We start from the raw sequence: 26,589 nt of genomic DNA on the forward strand, positions 1-26,589 counted from the left end.
GATAGAGAGATTTATCTGGAAGGAAATGGATAGAAAACGTAGAACCAGTTCTTGTTGGTTGAAAGATTTTTTCTCTTCGCAGAGATTCAAGCTTTAAAGAACGATCAAATATGTGCGCAGCTGACTTACGCGTGAAGTTATTATTAAAAAAAATTGTTGCATTTAAAAGGATAAATATTAATATAAATTTAAAAAAATTGTTTGTTCAATTATCATAAGTTTAATTTAAATTTAAAAAAATTGTTAGTTCAATTATCATAAGTTTAAAGATATGTAGATATTGTATTTACATATCGAAAATCAGACAGCAATATTAATTAACACACCTAGTCAAACGCACACGTACTTTAAAACCGTGCTTTAAAATCGATATTCGCTGAAACAATACATCGCTCTGCGCTTCCAATTTGTTTTCGCACGAAGAATCAGTCCACTCATTGTTACCGTCACCATCTCTACCGTAATCTATATTACTCGAATAAATTCTATATCTTGATTGGAAAATCACATATTTTAACGAACTTCCCTATTTTTTGTTTTTTATGACTTTAACTGGCAATTTCCATAATGTTCTATAACTTGACAATAGACTGATAATATTTCAGGATATATATACATACATCATGTTTTTGAGGATTCTGTAGTAAAATAATTATAGTTGGGGAATCCAACTTCCCAAACCGCGACAAACATATTTCACACATCCACGACGACTTTACAAGCAGACCCCTCGCGGTTTTGGGAAATCGATGAAGGACCCTCAATTAAACATATCTCAGAGGGCAGATCGACGATGCGAAGAACATTTCCAAGTCCACACCCGACGCACCAGCGAAGGACGATACATCGTCGCTCTACCTTTCAACGATCAGCTTCAGTCACTCGGATCCTCTAAAACGCTGGCAATTAAACGACTCGCCTCACTCAATCGCCGATTCCAGCACGACAAACGCTTCGAATCAGAATATCGAACGGTAATACAGGAATACCTGGCATTGGGACACATGACGAGGTCAATGTCAACCACTCCGACGACAACGGATACTATTTACCCCATCATGGCGTGACCAAAGCATCGAGTCAAACCACCAAACTCCGTGTAGTTTTCGACGGATCGGCACCAAGCACTACTGGAACCTCCCTAAACGATACACTTTACACAGGACCCAAGTTACAGGAAGATTTATTTTGTATATTAATTAGATTCCGGGCTCATCAGTACGTACTCACTGGCGACATCGAGAAAATGTATCGGCAATTCCTCGTACGACCAGAGGATTGGAAATATCAAAGGATATTATGGCGCAGCGCGAGTGGAGAAACAGAAACATATGAGCTTAACACCGTAATACTCTTATCATAGAAATAGAAGCAGTCCTCAATTCCCGCCCGCTAACTCCTATCTCCACCGATCCAAATGATCTCCTAGCCCTCACTCCCGGACATTTCCTCATTGGCGATTCATTAATGTGCTTACGTGATCGAGATTTCAGAGACATTCCATCGAACTCTCCAAATGGCAGCATATCCAACAGCTCAAACAACATTTTTGGAACCGCTGGCATAAGGAGTATTTGAACGAGCTAACCAACCGCAATAAATGGAGCAAGGGTGGACACAGCATCCAAAAGGGCACAATCGTCATCCTCAGAGAGGACAACGTTCCCTCCATGCATTGGCCTCTGGGCCGAGTTATCAAGGTTCATCCAGGCGCCGATGGTGTCATCCGGACAGCTACAGTTCAGACGGCAAAGAGCATTTTGGATCGGGGCGTCAAAAGGCTTGTCCCACTGCCAATTCAACCCGATCTCGAGAAACCCGAACAAATAGCCACCGAGACGAAATAAGATGGGAACTTCAACCACACCTCGCTAGTTTGATCGGTACCCTCTCAACGGGGGGAGAATGTTACGCCATGCGGCTTACCATAGGTCATATTCTTAACTATCGATCGCGGCACTATAATGTCGCAGACGGACCGTCGCGTCTGCCCGGCAAACAAACATTGTAGTGGCAAGCGCATGGTTCATTAAGCAGGGCGACTTCCAGAAACGTCGACTCGTGGTCGTTATTTTACCTCGCGTAAAAGAATGTGGCGTGATCCGAACGTAGTGGGGGTCGCCTTCCAGAAAAAACGAAAAAAATCGAAAGGCGTTCAGAACTTTTCGAGAAGTCGAACCGTCAACACATGTGGTATGTCGCGCATTACTTATCAACCAAAACGCACTTACATTTTTTTTGTTCCATTTATATCTTTCTAGTTAATAAGTTGTTGAAATAAACATTAATTTATTTGTGTTAATTCTGTGGAATTTCATTGAACTACCCTTATTATCATAATCGAAATAAGGGGATCGATCAGTTCGTGGCGTCGATTATTTAATCGTAACGGGAACTTACAACTCTCGTTGACGTGCTATCTCGCGATCGCGTCTCTCCGCGAACGGTCGAAACAAAATGATTCACTAAAAACTGTCCTGAATTCCTAAGAATTTATTTACCGCAAAACTGACAAAGTGTTTATTTAAAAAATGAGGTTGAAGGTCGTCCTTTTCTTTCATTTCATTCATTTTCATTTTCTTTCTTAAGTATGGCTAACACAATATCTAATCAATTAAAATTTTATATTTTCACGTGAAAAGTTTCTTTAGATAATTATTATCAACATGATGACTAACTCTTACGGATTAATACGTGTCTGTAGGGCAATCCGGTGGACTTGATCGGCTTTTTACTTCGAAAGTTGAGTAATCGGTGTCGCTTTCTTACGCATCTTTGAACTGTATAAATGTTTTAAAATTGTTTGATCCAGAATGTACCACACCGGACAATCAAGAAGGCAGGTGCCTTGACTACAGAAAATGTAAACCTCTGCAAGAAATATGGCAGATACAGTACCGTACAGCCACCGATTTTTATAGACGATCAGTGTGCAGATACCAGGGCAATGTTACGATCGTTTGCTGTCCGAACGATCCAAACAAAGAGAAGAGAGAAATTTTAATCAAAACTGTGTATAAGTATAAGGCTTTGCGACCACCATACTGTGGTTTTAGCAACGTCTCTCATACCAGGGTGGTGGTCGATGGTAAACCAGCTGAACTTGGTACGTTTTATGTCTTTCTTTCCGATTAATAATAAGCCATTTACTGCAAAGAATGAACTTTAAAGGCATTAAACAGCACATCAATGTACATTTCAATTAGACTAAATAATAATGCTATGATTTTATCGGTAGTAACTTTACTTATTAACTTGAATTATTTCTTTCTTTTACTTCATGTTAGGAAGAGTATCTTTTTGCTTGAAATAAAAAATTGATATAGGAGTAATAATATGGATAGAGATCAAAAACTGTTAGGGCAGAAATTACACGTTTGAACTTTATAGTTCAGTATAGTTCAAATAGAAATTATATAGAATTATTTAATAATTTGTATTCCACTGGAATAAAAATTTAATTTCTGTCTTTATCAAATCTCTATTTCAGAGTATTTGTACGTATGTACTTATCGTCTGCTGTATGATCGAATATCGAATAGGTAATAATCGTTGTTACTCGTTATGTGAGAAAAAATTACGTATATTCACAACTATGACTATTGCATTTTAGGCGCTTGGCCATGGATCGCTGCATTAGGTTTTCGTAATCCCCGAAACCCAGACAAACCACTATGGAAGTGCGGAGGTTCCCTGATATCGGCTAGGCATGTTTTGACCGCAGCACATTGTGCACATATGGATGGAATAGAAAACATACACAATCATAATATTGCCATTCTTAGATTGGTGGAGGAGGTGCCATTTTCGAGTAAGTCCTCAAATATATATATATATATATGCTATTGAGTATTACTGAAGTATCATATCCTGAAATTTCTTACTGTACACATATATTGTGTCATAAAGCATGTATAATTCTTTCTCATACTTTTGGTCATTCGTTTCCTGCATTTTCATTTATTTTTTTATTTTTCAGGGTACGTATATCCCATTTGTACGAAAGAGCCCCTACGAAAGAGCAACTTCGTCGGCTATAACCCCCTTGTTGCTGGATGGGGAGCGTTAAGATATAGTAAGTGATATCAATTTTATAATAAAATTAAACAGTTCCAGTCTTAAATATCTTTCTTATTTTCTTCGTAGGACGACCACGACGTAATGCATTAATGGAAGTACAAATGCCAGTGATTAAGAACGCCGAATGCAAAATAGCTTATTCCAAATTTCCTAATGCACCTGATATCACTGATGGTATAATATGCGCCGAACATGCTCAGGGTGGAGAGGATTCTTGTACGGTAATTAAGTTACAGAGTTACTACAAACTATACGGTATCTGAAGACACGTCAATTCGAATTAACATCAAATCGACGTCTTAAACATTAAAAATAATAGATAAACACAATTTAATAGTTTTGCCCACTTCTCACACCTCGTTATGGTATTTAATCTAATTTCCTTCTAATCTTAGTTTTGCTCAAAATACATATAACATGTACGTTATAAATTGGAGTATTTCAATACACAAATCAATAGAAGATTATTACTGTATATAAGTATAATTTCAATACAATTCGATCGATATATTTCAGTATCTTTGATTAAAAATTTAACGATCCTTTCAGGCTGACCGCGGCGGACCACTGCTGATACAACATGAATTAACCTCGTATTTAATAGGTATTGTGTCTTATGCTTATAAGTGCGGCACAGCTGGGTATCCCAGCGTTTACACTAGGGTCACATCGTACCTTGACTTCATTCTCCAAGCGATGCAATAATATGATATTACTGTTCCATAAATATCATTGTGTAAAAAACGTAAAGTTGGATTTTCTTATTGTGGAGATAAGAAACAGCTCAAATTTACATTGTTTTGTACGTTACAAATTATAGGCTTAAAATGTACGAAATGTAACTTTGAAACGACACTAATTTTTTACGCACGATAAACCTCCACGACTTAGGTATGTAAAGATGATAAACGTATATTAATTCTATTAATTTGGTAATAATAAACCAGCTTTCTGAGAAGTGCTGTAAATTTCGTTTCTGTTGTATCAAGAGAATAATGGAATATTCCACTTAGATCGTATACTTCTTGTACGTACGTACAAAATTTTCCGGCTAATCTAAAACACTTCATAAGATAGAGAGCTTCTGGAAATTCGGACACAGAGAGTGCATAAAATACAAGATAAGTCTCGTGTCTTTCAAAATTATTTTTTATTCGCTAAAAACGTCCTGTGTACTCATGCAATCACATGCAACCTCGAAACTTCACTTATTTTTTATCACTTTCCAATTCAATACACAGTTTCTGCATTTTTGACTATATGTAAGAGAAATTTCCATTCAGCCAAAGGTGTACTTACAGATTATAGATTCCTATACGACTCTCAGTAAAAATTTATCCGCACTCCAGATAGTTAAAACTTCTGTCGACCGTATTGATCCATCTGCACTCTTCGTATGACGTCAATATCTGTTCAGTGCTGCTGCGCAGGTTTCTTTGTGTTACGTCAATTCGTTTGTGACCGTTGCGCGAGTAATGGCGCTTTGCAATGGTGATTTGCAGAAAAACAGTGCAGGATGCTGTGATTCGTTTCTTGTGGTCGGAGGTTATGTTTGATGCCTATATTTATCAAAGATTTAATGCACATTATGGAGAAAGTGTTTTGTCACGAAGTGTGTTTGAATGGGCACAAAAGTTCAAAGAAGATCGCACAAGTGTTATGAAAAAACAGCTGGACGCCCGTCCACATCCACGATGACAACATTGAACGTGCTCATGAACTTATGCTCTATGGAATAGACGAGTGACACTGGATAATGTGGCAAATCATTTGCAAATCAGCCACGGCTCTGCTTATGCAATAGTGCACGACAGATTTGGATTTTAAAAAGTTTGTGCGAGATGGATGCCGAAAAAGCTGATGAAAAGGTGAAGACGACGATGCATTCGTGGTTCGCAGCTCAGCCCAAAACATTTTTTAATGAGAAAATACGAAGGTCCTTCGGCAAATGGACAAAGTGTATACAGAAATCGAGTGATTATGTCAAAAAATGATGTATGTCTTTTTTGACAATTGCTTAAAATAAATTCTACACCGACAGAGCGGGTAACTTTTTACTCACCCTCGTAAGACACTTAAATTTCCAATCTATTATGATGAATAAAAGAGCTTATACTATTAAATCTAATTGTATTTTGTTGAATGAGAGTACACGTGTATGTGATGTACATTACCTTTATATCCCCTTGAACGCTTCAATATTGCGCATATATACTATATTTTGTACAGCTTCTATAAAATTTTGTATGTTTGTTTAGGCTGTTAATCTAGAGGCTGGAGTACAAAGAAGTGGCACAATGATGTGGGCTGATGACATTTATAATTATCAAGGAATCACCCCTACATTCGCTCAGGTATATATCGTTGACTATAATGTATTTAACACATATGATTGTTAGAATATTAATAATTAATTTTTAATTCTATCAGAATTTTAATGAAACTGTCCCTTGGGAAGAAAGAACTGATACCTTGATATCACGGTTTGTACATCCTATATATACGACAAATTTTAGAACATTATATAACGAAGAACCAGATCATTTTATCATTAGTTGTATGATAATACAACTTTTTCATGAATTCTTTTATTATAAAAATATTACTTCTAAAATCCCCGCTTTAAGGGACCAAATCACATGGCTAAAATTTTTAATCTTTTTGATAGATAGTCGCTGTTGATACTTAACCGAGTATGGTCATATAGTCGGTTAAATAAAATTTCCATCCTTTCAAATATATATTATATTCGTCAGTGGTAAATGTTATCTGTGTTGGCATAGTGAATAAATATATTGACGTTCCGTGTTTTAATCAGCAGAATCGTAATCAATACGTGTTTTCTATGTGTATAGAGTGTTAAAAACTTACTTGTTATAGCCGTGGGAGATGGTGATCTGTTAGAAAAAATGGATTACAAAATTGATCTGGAGTATAATTTTCAAGGACAACAGTTTTTATTGCGTCATAAAGTTCTCATGACGAGGAAACAGAAGTGTTATAGTCCTTACACGGATATAACATGTTCTTTTGGAAAAAGCTGTTTAAAATTTCATTAACCTTTACTCTGTATTTATTACGTTGTTGAAAGTATGTTTCAAATAACAGTTAATATAAGCATCAAAATAAATAAACAACAATTAATTAGATAATATCGTAATAATATAATATAATGGGTGTAATAATAAGTAATAAAGCTTAGAAAATGTGCTCTTGATGAAGCCGGTGAAAATTATCCTTTGTTCCGTGGTATATATAGGGTAAAACGAATGGTAGACCGCAGCATAGTGGTTTCCAACGATCCACACTTGTTCTAATTCCTCACTCAACGTCTTTCGTGTCCATTGACGTAGAAAAAAGTAAGTTATTGTAATATCGGAATATATTAAAGGTGTAATTTTGTCCGATTAATTATAATTTATTAATAATGGATTGAAAATACAGATATTAGTTAGACAGAGAAACGATGTTTGATTAACAGGAAAACTAAATGCAACGCTCGTATTTACATCAAATAACTTGACAACTATTTGGTAACTCTCTCTCTCTCTCTCTCTCTCACTAGCAACTCTAACACTCGACAACACTCGCAACTCAATTCTAACGACTCTATGCTTCGACGTCTCGATCAACTCTGAACCTCGCCAATGCATTCCTGCTCGGTCCTGCACACACACACACACACACACTTTTCGGCTCACATACTCTGGCCTCTCGATTGCCACTCCTTGAAATATGAAACCGTACTTCTGTTTTGACGCTGCTTATCTTTTCTCGTGTCACTGTTACTAGGCGCTCTTGGATGTAAACAAAGCACAAAAAGACGGCGTACACGGTGTTTTCTAATTTCAGCCGATCTCCAATCAAAGCTATTCTACGATATTACATTATCGTATAATAATAAGCTTTTAATCGTTTAATAATAACTCGTCAAGTAGAAATTCCACACGAAGCATTGTGAAGAATAATACTTGAAGAAGATCTATGTTCTTACGAGATTGGCTGTGTGCAAGAACTTTGTTGGATAGATTGTATCGTTTGACGAAAATTTTATTGTTGAAAGTTAAGAAAGTTGGAAAGAAAACCCACGCTGTCTCGAAGATATCTTGTTTTTCAGATGCTATAAATTGACAAATAACTAGATATTAGTATTGACATTATTTGATGTCATATCTGACCTTAAAGTATAAATAAAATCAATCTAGGAATTAATGAAATTTCAAACATTTTTTCTAAGAAAACAGAGGTTTCGTTCCTCCTAATGAGTATCACATGATGCAATAGAAAAATAATTTGACATTGAAAATCGTGTCAAGATCAATTTCGAAGCTATAAAATCGTCTTAAAAAAACGCCGTGATAAAAAATTTTTTGACACCTTGTACAAAGGTGTATATCAACGTAAGTGTACCTGTATGTCTATATTCGAGGTTATTTATCTATTCAAGATAGCAAAGTAAAAATACTATATAGAGGATTTAATTAATGTGTATATCAACGTATGTATCACTATATATAATACAATGATATTCTCGATATACGTACACGCGTCATAGAAGGTCGTTCGGGGAAAAATGTTCATGACACCGATACAAAAGTACCATATGGAGGATTTAATTAATGTGTGGATCAACGTATATATCATTATATGTAATTATATCATTATTATCAATATTATATATAATTATTATATTGTTATTATCATTATATGTAATTATATCATTATATGTGCATTTGGCAAATATTATTTGACATCTGGAAGCGACATGTTATTTATCTATTCAAGATAGCAAAGTAGAAATAGCATATAGAGGATTTAATTAATGTGTGGATCAACGTATGTATCACTATATGTAACAATAATATTGACTGTATATGTACGTGTGTAATAAAAGATTTCCGGTTTACAATGTTTACGATACTGATATAAAAATACCATATAGAGGATTTAATTAACGTGTATATCTACGTATATATCATTATATGTAACAGTAACATTATGTGCATATGCGTATAATATTGGTTAAATGCGTTAAAGTGAAATGTTATTTACCTATTCAAGATAGCAAAGTAAACATACCATATAGAGGATTTACTACTGTTAACACTCGGTATTCTCGTATTCAAAGTATTTAACCAAATAATTTGGGAATCCAGCGGACGAGCTTGTATTTAATATGATTATATTTAATATAACAACTTTACTCAATATACGCGTAGGATTTTAAATGTCATGAGGGTTGCAGTGGACTCAATTTTAATGTACCACACTTATACGTTAAACGTTTTGCTCATTGGTGACCTTATCTTAATCTTTTTCTTCTGCTATGCGAGTGACACAGTAAGTTTGATAAGTAATCGGAACACGCGATTTCTTTAAAACACAATCTTGTTTTCCGCCCGACGAACACGATACGAGACGAGAGAATGATTTATGAACACGATTTTCGAGTGATTCTTTTCGACAACTATTAAGCTTCATTTATAGCAATAGTCACTACCATAATCATGGTCAATCGTGGATGACGCAGTTACGCATTAATTCACTTTAACAATCCTGAATAATGGTTAATATCATACTGTAAATGTATACGTTAAAATTACGCTAATGACAGTTGCCTCGTACAATTTGTTCATTTACTTTGCAACAAAAAGAACGCATCTGCAAGCGTGTTAATCGGATAACGACGAACTTCATTTCGCAAACACCGACACGTGAAACATTTTGAAGTTACGTCGACGCGAGAGTAATTGGTTCCCTTAAATTACTCAATTTCCATTTCTTTCGCCATGTATATTCGAGTATTGCATTTGAATTGCAGAGCAGTCGAAAGTAGAGGAGCACCTCGCCGATATATCGACAGGAACATGAATTTTTTTTCATAGGGCGAATATTTTTTCCATTGAATTATTAAACCGAGTCAAATTTTCAAACTCAACCACTTAATTTAATCGCTTTATATAAAACATTTCAATCTTTTTTCTTCTAAATACTTTACCTATATTTCATCTGGCTGAATATTCCATATTTTTAAAGCTTGTTGATAATTACAAATACGTAATTATCATTCTGAAGCTAGAAATTTGAAATAAAATTGCTCTGCGCGAAAGGAAATAATTCAACGTTTTATATATAGCTGTTAAAATGATATAATAAGTTTCAGTAAAATAGCTACACTAAAATTTGTGGTTTTTTTCCTTTTCTATTCTTTTTTTTTTTTTTTTTTTGGTTTTATGTGTTCAAGGGCGAACGTTCCCTCTCATTTCTTGTATTTTTATGAGGAATTTAGCCTTTTTACACCACGAGAGCCTCAACGTTTTCATTTTAAACGCTCGTTAAACACGTTCTAATGAGACCATGTGCTGACATTGCGAGTTTTATTATTTTCGCACAATAATTTATCATTTTAGATTTCAAATATTACATTCATACATTTTTCGTTGTAAATTTCTTTCTCTATTTAAACAATTTACCATTGTTGCTACAATAAATCAATTAATTAAATTAATTGATCAGTTTAAACTTAAAATATCATTTCATAAGTTTTCGTCACTTGAATCTAAAAACAACAGAAAACGGTATACCCGCATCATACATAGAAAGGAGATTAAAACGCTAGAGTGATCATATTCAACGATCACAAAACGATAATAGGACATTGTGTTTCTTCTGAAGGGCATGAAATTGTCAGGAGATTATGCCATAAATGAAATTGGAAGCTGGCTGGTCAAAGGGATTAAACTCGGTTAAACTCAATTGTGCTATATTGCACAAAGACTTGAGAACTGCTACCAAATATCTACTAGCTTAAAGGTGTGCTGATTACACCTTACAAATTGTAATTATATTTCAAATACAATCTCCTAAGTAATAAGTAAATTAAATTAATACTTTACCTAGAATCTGTGATACATTAATATAACAAAAATACATTTCTTAAATTATTCATTAATTTGCAATGTAATTAGAATATTATCTTTATTTTCTGGTGTCTTTATTATTCTTAAAAGATACGCTGCTTGTTTGCAAATTTAACACTACGTATGCTATTAATAAATCATTTTATATTTAATTTTGCAACCTTCAATCATTGTTAAAATTGATTGATAATACCGTTGGTTAATAGAAATTTGAAAATGCTCTCGTTTCCACTCGATTAAAAGGTAATTGCACAAACTGTCACAGTGTTGACTACAAATCATGTGTGTCGTTCTATTAAATTTATACACAATGGTATTTATTCTCGTTTTAATTTAAAATGAAATATGTTATTGTATGAATAGCAGAATGTTCAAATAATTGAAACAACTTTTTGTCTTCTAATTAATGATTCTCATTTAAAAAAATTTAAGAATTTTAATCAAGAAGATTTTGAAGTCTCGATCTAAAATGACCAAGGATTGAAACAGAGAATATTTTGATGCCAACAAATACATATTCTTCAGATATGAAACAAATGTGATAATAAAAATCGGTGTACATGAATGAATGTTGAAATATTGGAAAATTGTATAATTATATCCATTCTCTGTCGCGTTTAGATGTTTCAATTAATGTTTCATCAGAATTTTTATCGAATATTTTAGAGGTACTGGCTGTAAGGTTTTTTTTTAAATTAAAATTAAAATTAAAATTAAATGTAAGAACAGATTCAAAGTATAACATTTAAAAATTTGTGGTTATAAAATTTGTGGTTATAAAATTTACTTGTATGTCATAATTATGTAAGTGAATTAATCTCATAATTAATTAAATGAATTTATTCTATGTGAGTAAATTATATTTATCTATAATAAGTCTTAACTTATTATTAATAATCAGCTAACACTGTATAATACTAAGTAAAGTAACTGAAAATTCTCGACGTGAGAATTAATTATAATTTCAACAAGAAAATAAAAAAGAAAAGAAAAGAAAAGAAAAAAAAAATTCTATGTAAGTGATTGTTCTATGTAAGTAATTCTATGTAAGTAATTCTATGTAAGTGATTTGGGGCTCGGCCAGTACCTTGCCCTTCTTTGGGATATTCCGAATTATCTGTCCTCTCCGAGCTGCAAATCTGATATCTCAGATGTTAGGGAAACCCCCTGGCCGGTAAGGCACGATAGACAGATGAGACTAAACGGCTGGTGGAGAGGGCAATCATCAACAGAGGGTCACACCGTGCGGATACAATACTGGGGTCTCAATAAAATCTTACAACCGTGGTGTTCAGAACATCAAACTCTGTTTGCATACACCCGGTGCACATAAAGTGTCAAATTACACTAACACTGGATTTATTGAACCTCTTTCACCTTGACCAGTGGCTCTTTAGTTTATGATTTGCAACAGAATCCCTGCATCAACGCAGGTTCACGAAACATACAACTTCACGCACCAAATATCGATTACAGTCAATCGACACTAACAATCAATAATTTGTCTGCGAGATGCTCCTCTGGAAGTTTTAACTATATATATTCCGGTTTTAACTATATATATTTAACTATATATATTAACTATATATTTTCCCTAGGAACAGTAAGATTTTAACGATACAACTTTATCAAGAGATCTTAATGTCATAAACGGTATCGAAGCTTCGTAATTAATATTGTTAAGGAAGAAAATATTGGTAATCTCCTCTAACGACGAGCGCTTGATATTCACAATTAGAACTCGATATCTTAGCTTCTTATAATATCCTAATAAAATGTTATTTATCGATTACAATTGTCCTGTCGTATTTTATTGTATTTGCTTTATAAATGTGAACTTTATTCAAAAAGAGTTCATCGATATAACGGTATTGAAGAGAACTACTCGAGAAACTATATCTAGCCCTTGGATGGAGGGATTGCTTGCTTCTTACAATCGAATAATTGGAGTGTAACTAGAAACACGAACGGTAGTTTAGCAATGGAGAAGAACTTTAGAACGACAGCAATTTTCTTCTTGTTTCTTTGAGAAAGGCACCGTTCATTTTATGTTTGACGAGAATGGGGTTGTTGGACGAATTTGATTAAAAAGGAAAGATCTTTAACAAATCTATATTTTTGATTTAATTATTTGAAAATGCAATTTTGCATATACCTATGTGCAATTATATACTATAATCGCAGGCGTTTCTTTAAAATGATGTACTATTGAAACAAGGCAAAATATCGTCAAATTCTTCTAGATTCAGTTTCTCAAAAGAATGGCTCTATTGATTAACCAAACATAGTTCCCATAAGCATATACGTACTTCTCAGAAAAGATAGTTATATCTAGATCAATATTACTCCCCACAGTGACCTATATGTCAAAGAAAAAAAAGACACATCAAGTATTAAATCATACTACTATTACGTCCACTATCTCTACAAATCCTCCACTCTTGGAAAAGTCTATCTTATTCAAACGTAACGTAACTCAAATTAAATCTTTTCCATCATCATAAATACGAAACATTTATAAATTATCATCTTCGATTATTTACTCAACATCTAGCTAACAAAATCTTCTCCATCGCCGTACCCCTTAATCCTGACCGCGTACAATTAACGTATGAATAGTTAATTTATTGAAATTTAAACGACCATTTTACGCTACTTGTACTCGAATGATTTTAGGATCTTGCTGTATCTCTTGCACAGTGTTATACTGACAGGCGAGAAACATAGAAACGTAACTTCCGATCCACTGATTTACCCTAAACACACGATGATAGGTTATACGGTGGACGCAATACAGAAGCGTTTCCGATGCAATTCGAAGGTGCGTTGTTACAATGGAGTTCATCGATCCATAGTGACTATTTCCCCGCCAACTACAGCCTGTAATAACGGAATAGCCAATAAAGTATATCCTGTCGATTTAATCGTTACCCCCACGGTGCACCGCGCGCACGGAGATCGGATCGGTGATTTTCACGTGATGTTTCGCAAATCGTGAGGCGCTTGCGTGATTCGCGCGTTTTAAGCGTTCCCGCTCTTCCCGTCCGATAGAAAGAGAAAGGGAACAGGGGCGGAAGGAAGAGGGAAGATACGTGATGCGGGTTCAACCTGCCGCGGGAACCTTTAAAGAAGGTCGGTGCAACGGGAGAGATGTAATTTTAATAAGTTGGAGAACAAGTCATTGTAAAAGATGGATATTCAGATGTTGGAGATGCAGCAGATTTACGACTCGCTGAAATTAAGTTAGTTAAGGTGTTGAAAACCTAACGTCTTTTCAAAGGCGTTTGCCGCGTTTCTTTTCAAATCAAAATACATACATACGATACGTACAATGTATGCGCCTAAAGTTTTGAAGTTAATTTCTATTCAAGGAATGGACTGTTTTATTATAGGTTTAGGAAATTGAAAAGAAGCAATTGCTTGTTTCTAAGAAAGAATCGCGAGAAGTACAGTTAGAAACTGTATTGTGAATCACTTTTCCTGGTTTCCGTAACGAGGAAGTGAAAAAAAACGCAGACAAGTCAACGTTTACCGTAGCTAAATGGAAGATACGCAGGTACGAGTCGTTACAGTTTTGTCGTTGCAACGATTCCCGCTGCGTAATTTGATAATGAACAGTTGAAAAATAGCAGCGTTGTGTCCGTACTCTTTAATATCCCATTATATGGAAGTTAACGACCGGAAAATACACCGCTCGACTACTTGAAGGAAGTAGCTCATGAGCAAGTCTTTTGTATCCTCGCAATGGTATAATTCCTGTAACGTCTCGTTCTCGGAGGATTTATTTCGTTGATTTGTACTTGTTTATTGCTTTTGTGTTTTCATGAATGGAGCATGTCGCATGCGAATCGTAATATGGTTTTAATGGCGTTTCGACTTCAATGATATCAGCGGCTGATTGCGCTTCCCGTAAGAAGCTTCCAATCATTATGTATTTTAGGAACAACAAATAAGGATATTTAGAGAACGAATTAATTATTCAATTGTTCGCGCAAGAAATACCTGTCTCTTTTTCGAAAGTTATAAATGCTGTTTTCAAAGAGTTCCTTAGCTCACCATAAACCAGATAAGAATCTTTGGTTCCGTCTAGAAAAAGAAACCTTCAGATCAAACCGAAAGGGGTTCGGATTATATTTTCTAATCGTATTTGTATATTTCTCTTTACAGTCAGCTTGTCATCCACGTACAATCGAACAGAGAGTCCATTAATTATTTCCCTTCGACTTGTTTCAGGGGGAGCATCTCGGAAGCCATGCCGGCTGACGAGTTCGCTGGAAATCGAAACAGAAGCAAACCAAGACTGCAACCACCTTAACGAACCGCTATTATCACTGGCAAGGTCATCGGGCAGACCGGATCTAATCATGCTCACGCCGACCATGCTTCCTGTGCACTCGTTCCTCTTTCTTAACGACGTCAACCAGAAGATCGGGTGCTAAAAAATTCGAAATCGAGTTGATTGAAAATCTCAAGGAATATTAAAAAAAAAAATACGAATAAACAATTTGATATAGAAATCATCCATTTTGGGCAAAGAAAAGAAACAATCAGAAAAAGGAATAACCACAGACGCTCTGAATTTCATTGCTTCCTAATGGTACTTCCTTGGATATTTTTACATTCTGGAGGCGTGAACGAACTCTGAAAAACAGAAACGACTTCTATCGGATGATCGAAAGAACTACCTGGACACTGAGTATAATTATTCACACGTGCGGATGCCATTTCCGGCATGTTTCTCCATGAAGAAGGTCAGCTTCAGTTTTTGCCACTTGTAGATAGAAGTTGAAGTGGCGGACGTCTTAACGAGGTTGCTAGAATGTCAAAGAAATAGATGAGGGAAATATTATGAAGATATATTTATGAATATCTAATTGAGCATTTAATTAAGAACTTAATCGAAAGACCAAAATAAGTTGGTTCTTGAGACCAAGTACCTATCTAAGTATAATAGTCTTTTGTACTTACGGTTTAGTAAGAGGACTCGAGTAAAACGATTACTCGTTAAAAGGAACAATAGAATAATCATGCCTCCGCAAACGGTGGTCTCTGCTTTCATGCCTCATCGCGGAGAATCTCAGCGAAAAAAGTGTCCCGAAGCGTGAGCTGAAAGGTGGCTATGTAGGCTGCCTAGTGAATGCCGTCGCCATGGTGGAGCTGGCGTGTAGCAACTCTCGAAGTCCAGGAACCTAATCCTGCGTCAGAAAGACAAAATTCGCTACGGAGAAAAGTAAACAAAAATATATATATAGGGAAGAAGAGACAAAGATTAAAGATCGTTAAGAATTAAAGGTAATTTAATGATAAAAGGGAGAAAGAATTGTGTAAAAATTCTACTGGGAAAGAAAAGAAAGAAGAAGCCTCCAACGAGAAAGACGTGCTCAGAAGCGAGTCCCGCGTAGCGCCATGTAGAGGAGCAGGAAGAAGCGCAGTCTTCCACTTAATTTAATCTTTTTACATAAAACATTTCAATCTTTTTTCTTCTAAATACTTTACCTATATTTCATCTGGCTGAATATTCCATATTTTTAAAGCTTGTTGATAATTACAAATACGTAATTATCATTCTGAAGCTAGATATTTGAAATAAAATTGCTCTGCGCGAAAGGAAATAATTCAACGTTTTATACATAGCTGTTAAAATGATATAATAAGTTTCAGTAAAATAGCTTCACTAAAATTTGTGGTTTTTTTCCTTTTCTATTTTTTTCTTTTTTTTGGTTTTATGTGTTCAAGGGCGAACGTTCCCTCTCATTTCTTGTAAAGGGCTGACGATTCAGTGGATGGTCCGGGTAAATTTAAATTGTAAATGAACGCATTGCTGGTTTCAAGTAAAAGCCTGGATAAGAGCGGATATGGTATGAAATTCTGTCGCGGAAAGGGGAACAGGCCGCTTTTATTTGTAAAGTTTGAATCTCCTCGATATTGAAGATGTTGAAGCTGCAAGTATGTATTTCATTTTAATCCATTCGAGACCGAGATTTAATTGTAAGACGATACCTAGGTGTCGGTACGATCTGAATGTTTAGTTAGAATGATTCTGTATTTTACTCTCTCCAGGGTATCCTTTTCATACTTTGATTTTAAATCGATGACAATCTTAAATAGTATGCCTCATATTTTTAAAATATAAAATTATATACTATGTTATTCTATAATGTATTATGTACAGTCATATATATATATAATAATTCTATATTGAAAAAAATATGAAATTAACATGATATATACATTACTACATAAGTTATATATAAAATATGTATACTATACCCTTGCCTACTGACTGATATGAATTTCTTTCGGTCTCGAATGCGTTAAAAGAGAGCGCAAAGAAGTCGAAATTACTTATTGTAATTAGTAAAACGACCTGAGAGGCAGACAGATATAAGAAAGAAGGAATATTATATTAGCGGCATTATCATGTTTTTGCTCTCTTTAAGTCTTTCATCGAGACAGACAATCTACAGGTATTAATCGACCAATTTCTCCAAGCTGATAACTTCGAATTGATGTTTATATATAAGAAGTGTTATGTGTTAATCTGTCTAAATGTTTAAAAGGTGTTATAAATTAAATGTTGTTAAACGATACGTAAATGCCTTTTGATCGTAAATTTTACTATCAAGGGGTCTTTTATGTATGCGTAATCATTGTGAATTATAACAATTTATGTGATCGATATTAAAGGTGTTTAAAAGCATGTATTTTTTTCTATATTATTATTCTCCTATATTATTATCCTATATTATTATAATATCCAATTACATGTTGATACACAAGATATACAGATTATTATTTATAACGTTTTGATTTTCTTAATTGAGTCATTCATTCAGTACAAATGATAAGAAATTAGTAATAATTCACAAAAAAAGGATATCGTAGTAGAAATATTATAAAAAAACATTTTCTGTTTTAGTGTAGAGTTACTCCTTCTTACAGACAGTGTCGTACAAATCTGTACGTCTCTGAGAAAATGTAGGTATCTGAGCCCTTACTTCCTCAACAACTTTTAGATCTGATAGAAAAAAGAAACATACGAAGTAATAAGTAATGCTTACTAATAAATTCAACAAATACAGAGGAAGATGGCTAAATCGATAAATTAATGAGACTAAAAATTAATTACATCATGGATCTCTCGCTTTTAATTTTAAGCTGTAAATTACCGATATCGGTGACTGCCATATTCTCTTGAGTTTCCAAATCGTAAAGAATCTTTCCCCAGGGATTGGTCAACTGTGTATGTCCCCATGCGACGTAACTTGCTTAAGGAACACGAGCCGGTGATATGCAGGCAACGTATAATTGATTATCATTCGCTCTGAAACGCTGAAGTAATGACCAGTGCAGTGGTCCAGTGGTCATATTGAATGCCGTTGGATATATCAGCATTTGGCAACCTAACCCAGAGAAGCAGGAAATATGAAGCCACCGAATACCAATTAACTTCGTAGTTACACGGTTCACATTCCATCATTTCTGAATATGCGAGGACAGTCCTCTTATTGTGCTTTTAATTCTTTTATTTGTTTCATTTTCAGCAACGAGCTAACCAACCGCAATAAATGGAGCAAGGGTGGACACAGCATCCAAAAGTGCACAATCGTCATCCTCAGAGAGGACAACGTTCCCTCCATGCATTGGCCTCTGGGCCGAGTTATCAAGGTTCATCCAGGCGCCGATGGTGTCATCCGGACAGCTACAGTTCAGACGGCAAAGAGCATTTTGGATCGGGGCGTCAAAAGGCTTGTCCCACTGCCAATTCAACCCGATCTCGAGAAACCCGAACAAATAGCCACCGAGACGAAATAAGATGGGAACTTGAACCACACCTCGCTAGTTTGATCGGTACCCTCTCAACGGGGGGAGAATGTTACGCCATGCGGCTTACCATAGGTCATATTCTTAACTATCGATCGCGGCACTATAATGTCGCAGACGGACCGTCGCGTCTACCCGGCAAACAAACATTGTAGTGGCAAGCGCATGGTTCATTAAGCAGGGCGACTTCCAGAAACGTCGACTCGTGGTCGTTATTTTACCTCGCGTAAAAGAATGTGGCGTGATCCGAACGTAGTGGGGGTCGCCTTCCAGAAAAAACGAAAAAAATCGAAGGCGTTCAGAACTTTTCGAGAAGTCGAACCGTCAACACATGTGGTATGTCGCGCATTACTTATCAACCAAAACGCACTTACATTTTTTTTGTTCCATTTATATCTTTCTAGTTAATAAGTTGTTGAAATAAACATTAATTTATTTGTGTTAATTCTGTGGAATTTCATTGAACTACCCTTATTATCATAATCGAAATAAGGGGATCGATCAGTTCGTGGCGTTGATTATTTAATCGTAACGGGAACTTACAACTCTCGTTGACGTGCTATCTCGCGATCGCGTCTCTCCGCGAACGGTCGAAACAAAATGATTCACTAAAAACTGTCCTGAATTCCTAAGAATTTATTTACCGCAAAACTGACAAAGTGTTTATTTAAAAAATGAGGTTGAAGGTCGTCCTTTTCTTTCATTTCATTCATTTTCATTTTCTTTCTTAAGTATGGCTAACACAATATCTAATCAATTAAAATTTTATATTTTCACGTGAAAAGTTTCTTTAGATAATTATTATCAACATGATGACTCACTCTTACGGATTAATACGTGTCTGTAGGGCAATCCGGTGGACTTGATCGGCTTTTTACTTCGAAAGTTGAGTAATCGGTGTCGCTTTCTTACGCATCTTTGAACTGTATAAATGTTTTAAAATTGTTTGATCCAGAATGTACCACACCGGACAATCAAGAAGGCAGGTGCCTTGACTACAGAAAATGTAAACCTCTGCAAGAAATATGGCAGATACAGTACCGTACAACCACCGATTTTTATAGACGATCAGTGTGCAGATACCAGGGCAATGTTACGATCGTTTGCTGTCCGAACGATCCAAACAAAGAGAAGAGAGAAATTTTAATAAAAACTGTGTATAAGTATAAGGCTTTGCGACCACCATACTGTGGTTTTAGCAACGTCTCTCATACCAGGGTGGTCGATGGTAAACCAGCTGAACTTGGTACGTTTTATGTCTTTCTTTCCGATTAATAATAAGCCATTTACTGCAAAGAATGAACTTTAAAGGCATTAAACAGCACATCAATGTACATTTCAATTAGACTAAATAATAATGCTATGATTTTATCGGTAGTAACTTTACTTATTAACTTGAATTATTTCTTTCTTTTACTTCATGTTAGGAAGAGTATCTTTTTGCTTGAAATAAAAAATTGATATAGGAGTAATAATATGGATAGAGATCAAAAACTGTTAGGGCAGAAATTACACGTTTGAACTTTATAGTTCAGTATAGTTCAAATAGAAATTATATAGAATTATTTAATAATTTGTATTCCACTGGAATAAAAATTTAATTTCTGTCTTTATCAAATCTCTATTTCAGAGTATTTGTACGTATGTACTTATCGTCTGCTGTATGATCGAATATCGAATAGGTAATAATCGTTGTTACCTGTTATGTGAGAAAAAATTATGTATATTCACAACTATGACTATTGCATTTTAGGCGCTTGGCCATGGATCGCTGCATTAGGTTTTCGTAATCCCCGAAACCCAGACAAACCACTATGGAAGTGCGGAGGTTCCCTGATATCGGCTAGGCATGTTTTGACCGCAGCACATTGTGCACATATGGATGGAATAGAAAACATACACAATCATAATATTGTCATTCTTAGATTGGTGGAGGAGGTGCCATTTTCGAGTAAGTCCTCAAATATATATATATATATATGCTATTGAGTATTACTGAAGTATCATATCCTGAAATTTCTTACTGTACACATATATTGTGTCATAAAGCGTGTATAATTCTTTCTCATACTTTTGGTCATTCGTTTCCTGCATTTTCATTTATTTTTTTATTTTTCAGGGTACGTATATCCCATTTGTACGAAAGAGCCCCTACGAAAGAGCAACTTCGTCGGCTATAACCCCCTTGTTGCTGGATGGGGAGCATTAAGATATAGTAAGTGATATCAATTTTATAATAAAATTAAATAGTTCCAGTCTTAAATATCTTTCTTATTTTCTTCGTAGGACGACCACGACGTAATGCATTAATGGAAGTACAAATGCCAGTGATTAAGAACGCCGAATGCAAAATAGCTTATTCCAAATTTCCTAATGCACCTGATATCACTGATGGTATAATATGCGCCGAACATGCTCAGGGTGGAGAGGATTCTTGTACGGTAATTAAGTTACAGAGTTACTACAAACTATACGGTATCTGAAGACACGTCGATTCGAATTAACATCAAATCGACGTCTTAAACATTAAAAATAATAGATAAACACAATTTAATAGTTTTGCCCACTTCTCACACCTCGTTATGGTATTTAATCTAATTTCCTTCTAATCTTAGTTTTGCTCAAAATACATATAACATGTACGTTATAAATTGGAGTATTTCAATACACAAATCAATAGAAGATTATTACTGTATATAAGTATAATTTCAATACAATTCGATCGATATATTTCAGTATCTTTGATTAAAAATTTAACGATCCTTTCAGGCTGACCGCGGCGGACCACTGCTGATACAACATGAATTAACCTCGTATTTAATAGGTATTGTGTCTTATGCTTATAAGTGCGGCACAGCTGGGTATCCCAGCGTTTACACTAGGGTCACATCGTACCTTGACTTCATTCTCCAAGCGATGCAATAATATGATATTACTGTTCCATAAATATCATTGTGTAAAAAACGTAAAGTTGGATTTTCTTATTGTGGAGATAAGAAACAGCTCAAATTTACATTGTTTTGTACGTTACAAATTATAGGCTTAAAATGTACGAAATGTAACTTTGAAACGACACTAATTTTTTACGCACGATAAACCTCCACGACTTAGGTATGTAAAGATGATAAACGTATATTAATTCTATAAATTTGGTAATAATAAACCAACTTTCTGAGAAGTTCTGTAAATTTCGTTTCTGTTGTATCAAGAGAATAATGGAATATTCCACTTAGATCGTATACTTCTTGTACGTACGTACAAAATTTTCCGGCTAATCTAAAACACTTCATAAGATAGAGAGCTTCTGGAAATTCGGACACAGAGAGTGCATAAAATACAAGATAAGTCTCGTGTCTTTCAAAATTATTTTTTATTCGCTAAAAACGTCCTGTGTACTCATGCAATCACATGCAACCTCGAAACTTCACTTATTTTTTATCACTTTCCAATTCAATACACAGTTTCAGCATTTTTGACTATATGTAAGAGAAATTTCCATTCAGCCAAAGGTGTACTTACAGATTATAGATTCCTATACGACTCTCAGTAAAAATTTATCCGCACTCCAGATAGTTAAAACTTCTGTCGACCGTATTGATCCATCTGCACTCTTCGTATGACGTCAATATCTGTTCAGTGCTGCTGCGCAGGTTTCTTTGTGTTACGTCAATTCGTTTGTGACCGTTGCGCGAGTAATGGCGCTTTGCAATGGTGATTTGCAGGAAAACAGTGCAGGATGCTGTGATTCGTTTCTTGTGGTCGGAGGTTATGTTTGATGCCTATATTTATCAAAGATTTAATGCACATTATGGAGAAAGTGTTTTGTCACGAAGTGTGTTTGAATGGGCACAAAAGTTCAAAGAAGATCGCACGAGTGTTATGAAAAAACAGCTGGACGCCCGTCCACATCCACGATGACAACATTGAACGTGCTCATGAACTTATGCTCTATGGAATAGACGAGTGACACTGGATAATGTGGCAAATCATTTGCAAATCAGCCACGGCTCTGCTTATGCAATAGTGCACGACAGATTTGGATTTTAAAAAGTTTGTGCGAGATGGATGCCGAAAAAGCTGATGAAAAGGTGAAGACGACGATGCATTCGTGGTTCGCAGCTCAGCCCAAAACATTTTTTAATGAGAAAATACAAAGGTCCTTCGGCAAATGGACAAAGTGTATACAGAAATCGAGTGATTATGTCAAAAAATGATGTATGTCTTTTTTGACAATTGCTTAAAATAAATTCTACACCGACAGAGCGGGTAACTTTTTACTCACCCTCGTAAGACACTTAAATTTCCAATCTATTATGATGAATAAAAGAGCTTATACTATTAAATCTAATTGTATTTTGTTGCATGAGAGTACACGTGTATGTGATGTACATTACCTTTATATCCCCTTGAACGCTTCAATATTGCGCATATATACTATATTTTGTACAGCTTCTATAAAATTTCGTATGTTTGTTTAGGCTGTTAATCTAGAGGCTGGAGTACAAAGAAGTGGCACAATGATGTGGGCTGATGACATTTATAATTATCAAGGAATCACCCCTACATTCGCTCAGGTATATATCGTTGACTATAACGTATTTAACATATATGATTGTTAGAATATTAATAATTAATTTTTAATTCTATCAGAATTTTAATGAAACTGTCCCTTGGGAAGGAAGAACTGATACCTTGATATCACGGTTTGTACATCCTATATATACGACAAATTTTAGAACATTATATAACGAAGAACCAGATCGTCGTGGCCATGTGATGTGAATAAAAGGACTTGAATTTGATGATATTTTTATAATGTTAGATAACATAACTAAGTATCTTCACAGTAAGATAGGATGACATGGTTTACATGATCTTAATGTTGTTCACTCGAGTGATGATATTATAAGGAAAAGCGTAATATCACAGGTAGGATGATTCATAATTTAGAACTACTAACTCATGTATGTATTAAAAATTAAAGAAATATATTAAATTTTATAGGATATTTATGTTTAGTAACCAGTAATTCAGAGATTGGTATTCATGGTTACTATAACGAGGCTGTAGAAACGCACCCTTTCTTCTTTGCAAATGGTCCTGTATTTATGTCTAAGCCGAAACTGGAACCTCTGAATAATTTAGATTTATTCTTGTTATTTTCTAAAATACTTATCTACAGTATACCATAAGGAATGATACCGTATCGCACCTAATCAAGTGCCTTAAGAAACATCAACAGGATATCACAGTAATCCCTTATCGACAGATATGTAAGTAAAAGTTATGTGTCATTGTTATACACAATTATGTGTTAGTGTTATACACAGTTATTTATCATTTTCTATTAATTCAGTTGTAGCCACTACAATATCTATGACACTGGTAGTAATTATAAGAACAATAATGATGTTCTATAAGAGGAAATGATGATTAGGAACAAAAACTTACAGGTAAGTCAAAGTATATGTTATTTGCCATTTGAAAAGAAAGTTACTAACTTGGAATTTTTTGATAAATAATAATTGTGCAAAATATATTGGATTTCAAATTTGTCAAAAATTGATATTTAAGAAGCATTGTAATAATATAACATTAATATTTTGATTTTTCAGAAGATATCATGCGGTGGATGGATAATATGCAAAAAATATTAAGCAGTATATGAATTTTCGTATTGCGTAGAGATAACAAAATGAATTTTAAAAAATGTCGACACGGTAATAAGAAATAGCATCATGACAAAGAATATATAAAGACAGTTTCATTTTTTATAAATAAAAATTTGTTGTTCCAGATTTTGAAATACAGTGAAACGTTTAATTAGTATCTTAATATCTTTAAATAATTATTATTTTAGAATCAATTGTAATTGTATCATACGTACTTTTGAATTCGTGCAAGAACATATGTAATTTTGAAGTAGTTATTATTAGGAAACTGTTAGACGCGAACAGTATGCGAAAAGTTAGTATGCAGTGTAATAATTATCAATCAAAACACAAGAATTAAATTCTTGAGGAAAAAATTTCCGGAATTTCTTATTTACATGATTATAAAGAAATCCATAATAAAAAGGAGCTGCTTTCTAATACTTCTCTTCCTTGTAATGCCTATGTTAATAATAACGAGGTTCGACTTTTTGTTTTTAGAGGGATACTGGAAAATTTGAAAGTACAGTACCATTGGGAAGAAAATCACGATATTGAAAACGATATTTGCAAGTAAATTTCCAAAAAATCTGTTTTCAAATTTTCGCTTTCTATTTCACATTAAAAGAAAGGGAGGGCTGCCTTCTTTTTCTGCAAGACAAAACAAACATTCTGAATCTCGTATCAATGAATGATGTCAATAAGTTATTTTTCTTTTCAGATTGAACAATATTCCAGATTTATTCATAATTTCATACTACGCGAAGAATAGACTTTCATAGGTATATAAAGGAAATATTAAGTATAGGAAAACTCTTTTTCGTTGTAGGTGACATATGCTTCACGGTTGAACACATGTATTTTTGAACACATATAAATGAAAAAGTACTCTTATGGAGAAAAAGAATTGATACCTTCGATTGACATTAGATAATGTATATAAACTTATGAACAATCACTATCAGTTTGTATTTTAGGTGCACACGCAGATTTGTTGGAGTTCTTATAAAATGTACTTCCTGTACGAACGTTTTATTCTTCCAAATTTTACGATACTATGTCTCATATAATAACTATATGGATTAAACGTAATATAAATGATCCGAAAATAGACTCGAACGACATTAATTGTCTTTCTATTTATACCAATATCGAAAATACAAGTAAAGCTGGAGCAATAGTATGCAAGAATGGACTATTTATTATTTTAAACCAAATCATAGCATATTCAGAATGCACAGTATTATCATGAAATGTAAATGAATCAGTTGTAAACGAACGATTTTACTGTAAAATCGTTGCCTCCTTTTTTTCATCTGAAATATAGCAGCAATGAGTACATTCTTTTAATATATAATAAAACGAGATATCTTTATAAAGTTACATATGTCATCACTGGTAACTGTTATCTCGTATGACACCAAATATACCGTTAGTATGGAATGATATTTTTATGAAGATATACTTTAATGATAGGTTTTATGAATGAAACGTTATATAAGAAAAATTATCTCTTGTTATTCTATGAAGTGTAGTAGCTAATGAAGATTAATTTTACGAAGTATTAGAGCAAAAGAGAATTAAAAAATTAAAAAGATCTAAATAAGATTGTTCGTGTGGCTTAGTTATCTCAATTCTGGTACACCACTTGTTACATTCTGACTAATTAGCGCTAAACAATAACTTGCAAATATTAAAGATATTAACACCTTAATATTAACACCTAAAGGTTTTCAGGAAATTTTATAATATTTGATTATTGTATATCTAGTCATTGATTGATAAAATTTCTTGTATAAGCATAGATCGAGGTTGACGTCATACGCAGATTGCATATCATTGACAGGTATCGTTTTAATTTATTTTATGGCTAGAATCATTTGAATATTATACGAATAATTATTTCCATTCGAACGATTAATAAATCACGTACCTATAAAAGATATATTATGAAAAAGACGTGACGAAACAAAAAAATATTGGAAATTCCGTTGTCATTAGATCAATTATTTTTGCAATGATTTTTATTTCCATGTAATTACATATGAAATGGGTAATTCATTAACATCTCCTCGAATCGAATATAATTCGTTACACTTCACAACGATTCAAAT

General features: G+C 34.2%; 1 protein-coding gene and 2 long non-coding RNA genes across 8 annotated transcripts; 2 read left to right on the plus strand and 1 right to left on the minus strand.

Moving 5' to 3' along the window:
• The first annotated feature begins 666 nt into the window (after positions 1-666).
• LOC126877554 (venom serine protease Bi-VSP-like) lies at positions 667-22,540 on the plus strand. 6 transcript variants are annotated; one of them, XR_007695116.1, is made up of 6 exons: positions 667-2,193; positions 20,578-20,775; positions 20,944-21,039; positions 21,111-21,265; positions 21,594-21,935; positions 22,346-22,540. XR_007695116.1 is itself a non-coding variant. In XM_050640230.1 (6 exons), the coding sequence occupies exons 1-6, from the start codon at positions 2,091-2,093 to the stop codon at positions 22,372-22,374; spliced, it is 636 nt and encodes a 211-aa protein (XP_050496187.1). In that variant the 5' UTR covers positions 667-2,090; the 3' UTR covers positions 22,375-22,536. The 6 variants fall into 6 exon arrangements, 3 of the variants coding, with proteins under 3 accessions (XP_050496187.1, XP_050496188.1, XP_050496189.1); XM_050640230.1 differs by having other exon boundaries at positions 21,594-21,648; positions 22,346-22,536; XR_007695118.1 differs by lacking the exons at positions 20,578-20,775; positions 20,944-21,039; positions 21,111-21,265; positions 21,594-21,935; positions 22,346-22,540 and adding exons at positions 3,614-3,811; positions 3,980-4,075; positions 5,583-6,126; positions 6,339-6,434; positions 6,511-9,313 and having other exon boundaries at positions 1,820-2,193.
• On the minus strand, positions 17,682-18,505 carry LOC126877556 (uncharacterized). Its single transcript, XR_007695119.1, has 2 exons — positions 18,170-18,505; positions 17,682-18,018 (listed from the first exon to the last, which is right to left on the minus strand). It is a non-coding gene; the product is annotated as an uncharacterized LOC126877556 (long non-coding RNA).
• Positions 22,541-24,446: 1,906 nt separating the features above from the next.
• LOC126877557 (uncharacterized) lies at positions 24,447-26,083 on the plus strand. The gene is made up of 2 exons (XR_007695120.1): positions 24,447-25,048; positions 25,197-26,083. It is a non-coding gene; the product is annotated as an uncharacterized LOC126877557 (long non-coding RNA).
• Positions 26,084-26,589: the final 506 nt, after the last annotated feature.

Source organism: Bombus huntii, unplaced genomic scaffold, assembly GCF_024542735.1.
Source record: "Bombus huntii isolate Logan2020A unplaced genomic scaffold, iyBomHunt1.1 ctg00000187.1, whole genome shotgun sequence".
Lineage (NCBI taxonomy): Eukaryota > Metazoa > Arthropoda > Insecta > Hymenoptera > Apidae > Bombus > Bombus huntii.

Bases quoted from the DNA above. Each gene is read 5' to 3' on its own strand.
- LOC126877554 (XM_050640230.1), top strand. From the start codon at position 2,091: ATGTGGCGTGATCCGAACGTAGTGGGGGTCGCCTTCCAGAAAAAACGA. The intron at 20,776-20,943 runs GTAAGTCCTCAA...TTTATTTTTCAG, and splicing joins GGAGGAGGTGCCATTTTCGA to GGTACGTATATCCCATTTGT. The intron at 21,040-21,110 runs GTAAGTGATATC...TTTTCTTCGTAG, and splicing joins ATGGGGAGCATTAAGATATA to GACGACCACGACGTAATGCA.